The sequence below is a fragment of the Megalobrama amblycephala genome, linkage group LG3 (genome assembly GCF_018812025.1).
Source record: "Megalobrama amblycephala isolate DHTTF-2021 linkage group LG3, ASM1881202v1, whole genome shotgun sequence".
NCBI classification, from domain to species: Eukaryota; Metazoa; Chordata; class Actinopteri; order Cypriniformes; family Xenocyprididae; genus Megalobrama; species Megalobrama amblycephala.
The window spans coordinates 23,810,771-23,815,326 of record NC_063046.1 but is presented as its reverse complement, the minus strand read 5'-3'; the positions used below and the strand labels follow the sequence as shown (position 1 = coordinate 23,815,326).

Here is a 4,556-nt window from a genome sequence, read left to right as displayed (position 1 = left end):
GTGGAACTTGCTCTTGACTTTGAACTTGCATCGTCAGTCAGTGGATGGGGGGCGGTGTCTGTGGCTTGACACTGCAATTCGTTCAGGTTTACTGACTGGAGGGGCAGAGGCTCACGGACTTGTGTCCATATCTTCAGGTGTTTGAAGTCTATTAAGGGTTCAAAGCGGTTAAGCAGGTCTTTCCCAATGAGGAGAGGATATGTGTTGAGTGGTGAGATGTATACTGGGTGAACAAGGTTCATTGGTCCCACTGTTAGGTGAATTGGGGCCACATGTTTTAGTTGTAGGCCTGTGTGGGAATATGCTTGGAGGTTCAGCTCACACCTTTGAAGTTTGAAGGTTCCGTTAGACCTCTTTGTTCTGTTTTGGACTTCTTCAAGGAGTTCTGTTGACATTAGGGTGATGTCAGCTCCAGTGTCGAGGAGGGCTTCGACCTTGATGTGTTGTTCGATGATAATGGAGAGGTAAAACTTTCTTGCGATACCTTTCTCAATGAGATCACCTAGGAGTTGTGGGACTGGAGTTTGGGATGAGAGAGGTAGGATGTCAGCATTTATTTCGTTTTCTTCGGAGGAGTGGCAGACGACCAAGACAGCACTTTCAGGAACTGGAGTGGTTTCCACAGCAGGTCTTTGTTGGATGCTGCTGTGATCTGACCCATCAGGTGTTGGATCAGTTTCTGACTGTTTTGCAGGATGTTCAGGTGGGACTTCTTGTCCGTTTGAAGTTATGGTGCTTGTGGTTCTCTGAGAGAGAGATGAGGTGCTGTTCTCTGGGGTATGTTGAGTCAGGTGGTCGCTGCCATCTCGTCCGGCCGCTAGTCAGGATGAATCTGGTTTCGCTTTCTCTTCCCACTTCCGGTCATCCTCCTTTCGTTGGAAGAACTCTTTCATCATCATTTTCATCAGCTCTTGAGAGTCGAAACAAGATGAAGTCTTTTGTTCTGGTATGGATTCATTTTGAGCTCGGTCAGCTTGGAATCTTTGTGAGTTTTTTCGTCGATTCCTTGGGCTGGTTGCTCCAGGGTGTGTTTGTCGTTTTCCCTTGGATTCCCATGAGCTTTTTCCTCTAGGGTTTCCAAATGAGCTTGGCTGATTCCAAGTTTTCTCCCAATGACTCTCATGAGGTCTTGATTGGTTCCATGAATTTTCCCAGTGACGTCCAGGTGAGCGTTGTCGTCCACGTGGTCCATCCCAGCGGTTGTCTCTCTGTTTAGGTCGAGTACCAGTGTGGGAGTCCCACTCTCTGTTGGACGAAGATGCATTCCACTCTTTGGGTGTCGGCTTGGCAAGGTCTTGACGCAGGGTGCCCTCTAGGGCCAGCCCTTGACTCTGTGTGTTGAAGTCAAGAACTGTGGTGGTTTTGGTGCCCTTTTCTAAGGCCATCTTCTGTTTACAGTAGGCTTTGTGCGCCAAGTCTCTTAACTGTTGAGCACTCATTGTGCGTGGACAGGCAAGGACGCCGAGATGGTGGCTCACCCCAGGATGGAGGTTTCTCAGGAAGAGAGTTTTGAAGTTCAATTCCTCCTCCATGTTCTGTTCGTTGCGAGACCCGAAGTATGCTAGCCTTAGTCGGCTATAGAAGACTTGAGGAGTTTCGTGACGACCTTGTTTTGTTTCCAGGGCAGCCACTAGTCCTCGTTCTGACTCAGGGTCGGCAAACTCTCTGATGAGAGCTTCTCGGAGCAGGTGGTAATCAGTCTTTGTGTGGGCAGGCTGCCGGTCCAGGAAGCTGCGCACTTCAGAGCTGGATGTGGCTCTGAGCAAATAAAGTCTATCTTTGTCAGTGACATTGGGTCTCATTTCCAGATGGAAGTCAATATCTTGCAGATAACTCTGAACATTTGGACTACCTGGCACATTTGGAGTGAATTTGCCAATGTTTCTAGCAAGCTTGTCAAGGTCTCTGAGGTCCAAGCCATGAGATGATCTGTAGCTGGCTGGAGCACGTTCTTTTAGCTTAGCGGGGAGGTAGGATTCTTCGGAGGGAGCAGGTGACTGTTTTGGCACTGCCCCCTTCTGATCATGTGCCAGTCCAGGAACAGGGGAGCCGGTCCTGCTTGGCAAAGGTGAAATCGGTGTCCGACGTGTTCTTGACGGCTCACAGCGCAATTCATATGCATGCTTGAGTTCCTCTTTAATACTGTCAGACTCTTCTTTGATGTAGTCAAGCTGTTGTTTTAGGCGGCTGACCTCATTTCTTGACTCATTCAGGTGAGTTTCGAGAGCTTTAATTCGGCTGTTCTTGTCTCTGAAGTCAGCCTTTGCTTTTTCCAGTAGCTGTTCTGCGTACTGTAGCTTGTCGGAGAGGTCAGCGTAGTCTGCTCTGCCTCGTTCCATTTCTTGCGTAGTAGCTGCTAGGGTCTCTTTTAGCCTGTTGATCTCCTCTTTTGCGCCTTGTTCCACTTCATCAGGCCCTTCTCGTCGTTCCTGAGCCTCCAGCTCCAGCTGTTCGATGCGTCGTTGTGCATGTGTCAGCTCCTGCTGGCGATGGGCGGCTTGCCTGTCGCTCAGTTTGAGGGTGGCGATGAGTGTGTGGCTTAAGGAGCCGGTGATCTTGGCTAGTTCTTTGTGACTGTAGCTCTGGCTTGGGTCCTGTTTCATGAGGCTTGCTATGTTGTCATCCAGCTGGTCCTGTGTCTGATGCTTTAGTGTTTCAGCGGCCTTAGGTAGGAGGCTGTCTGTTACAACACTTAGCCAGGTCTCCAGATCCTTCCAGTGTCCAGCAGGGTCTGTTGTGCGAGACATGTTTGGCACCGCGAGGGAGATCTAAACCCGAAACTGACACAGACCTTGAAGAAAAGAACAAAACAAAACACAACCAAAACAAAACAAACAAGCAGGGCAAATCAAAGGTGTAAGTGTGCAATGTCAACTGTGAGTTAATGGGAATGAGTAATGAGTGTGTAAATGTGCAGGTAAGACTGGTTCTCAACTGTGGTCCTCTCGTGGATGTGCTTCTAACTCGGAGTCTCTGCGAAAAGAATCAGTAAGCACACACAGATAGCACAGCTAGAGAACAGCAGAAGAAAAGAAGAGCACGAAACAAACAGAATAGCATTTAGCAAAAAGCAGAATAATAATGGGGTGCTTCCAGTTTCCCTATAAAATGAAGTTTTGTCTTTAACACTGTTTGCAGAATGAGTTTTGTAAAATTTAATTTTAGAAGGATGGTTCTAGACAGGGGTTTTGAAAAGGATTTCAAAGTACCAGGACTGTGATTGTTATTAAAATTCCCTTCGGGGCGAAAGAAAAACAATAACAATGACAGTATTGGTTTCTCAGCTAGTAGGATTGACAACCATGCACCACTTAAAGCGTTTCTAGACGCGTGCTCTGGGTTTATGGACGCCTAACAGTCTCCTTGTTGACCTGCTCGAGCCTAGGCTGGGTAGGATAACAGGATGAGGAGGGAAGGTAAAGTGAGTGTCATACTATTTTAAAAGAAGTGTTCCGTTTCCCAAATATTTGTTAAATATTTCTCAAACACTCTGCTTTTATGACTTTCACAGGTACAAATCCAAAAACCAGCAGCAAGTAGTCAAACCAGAAGAGGACAGCTGAGAGAGAGAGAGAGAGAGAGAGAGAGAGAGAGAGAGAGAGAGAGAGAGAGAGAGAGAGAGAAGAGAGTGAAGTTTTGCTCCCAAAATTTGGAAAAATTACAGGGTTGACAGAGTGGTGGCGCTAGGGAGTCGCTACGCCTAGGGGGTTGGCTTACTGCGCTAGCAGGAGAAGTCAACTGACCCAAGTATTGAGGAGGACCCCAAAAATGTTCCTTAAATAAATGAATTAAATCAAAGACTAAGGGAGTGAAAGTCTGAGACTAAACTTTATTTTAAATGAAATTTTGAATTCAAATTTGGAAGTTGTGAATTAAAATTGTAATGGGTTCAGCATTAAACATTGAGAGCAATTATAATCAAATTAATCAATCAAGTATCATCTGAATTAGGGAAGCCCAAATCCTAATTAATGACTAATGAAATTAAAATTTCAAAGCAATAATGATTAGTTAATGATTAAAATTGCCAGATGTTTGTAAGCAACTACCATTAAATTAATCCACAAATATCCATACCATATGAAAGCTAAACTGAAATTGATTATGAACTTGATTTTCAATTAAAATTGAAATCGAATTAAAGTTTCCAATCAAAAATTCATATTCCCAGATGTCATTCAATAAGAGCAATTACAAATAACATAAAATGTCATTAAAAGTAATTAGGACGATTGCTACTAAAACAAAACAGTGTTTAACTGACAAGAGTAAATTTAGGAGAGAGAACTCTCAAACAAATGATATTAAAAACCAGGTTTATTAAATTTAACATTTGTCACGTTCTCTCAAATGGGAGGAGATGAGAAAAGATAAGATGTGTAAGTTAGACAGAGAGGGAGGTGAAAGCACTAGAGTGAATTAAGTTCAGTAAGAAAGTCATTCCAACATTGCAACATTGCATTCAGACCACAAAATGCTATGCTAGCCACTAGCCCTTTAGCAATGCTACTAGCTTTACATAGACTGTAATGCAACCGTGCTAGATTTAGCTAGCT

General features: G+C 44.6%; 1 protein-coding gene across 1 annotated transcript; it reads right to left on the bottom strand.

Moving 5' to 3' along the window:
- Window positions 1-6: 6 nt before the first annotated feature.
- On the bottom strand, window positions 7-3,529 carry LOC125264884. The gene has a single exon (XM_048184682.1). It carries the CDS (start codon window positions 2,745-2,747, stop codon window positions 822-824), a length of 1,926 nt encoding a protein of 641 aa, XP_048040639.1. The 5' UTR covers window positions 2,748-3,529; the 3' UTR covers window positions 7-821.
- Between the last annotated feature and the right edge of the window lie 1,027 nt (window positions 3,530-4,556).

What these genes read in the sequence shown, in the direction of transcription:
- LOC125264884 (XM_048184682.1), bottom strand. Translation starts at nt 2,747, where the DNA reads ATGTCTCGCACAACAGACCCTGCTGGACACTGGAAGGATCTGGAGACC.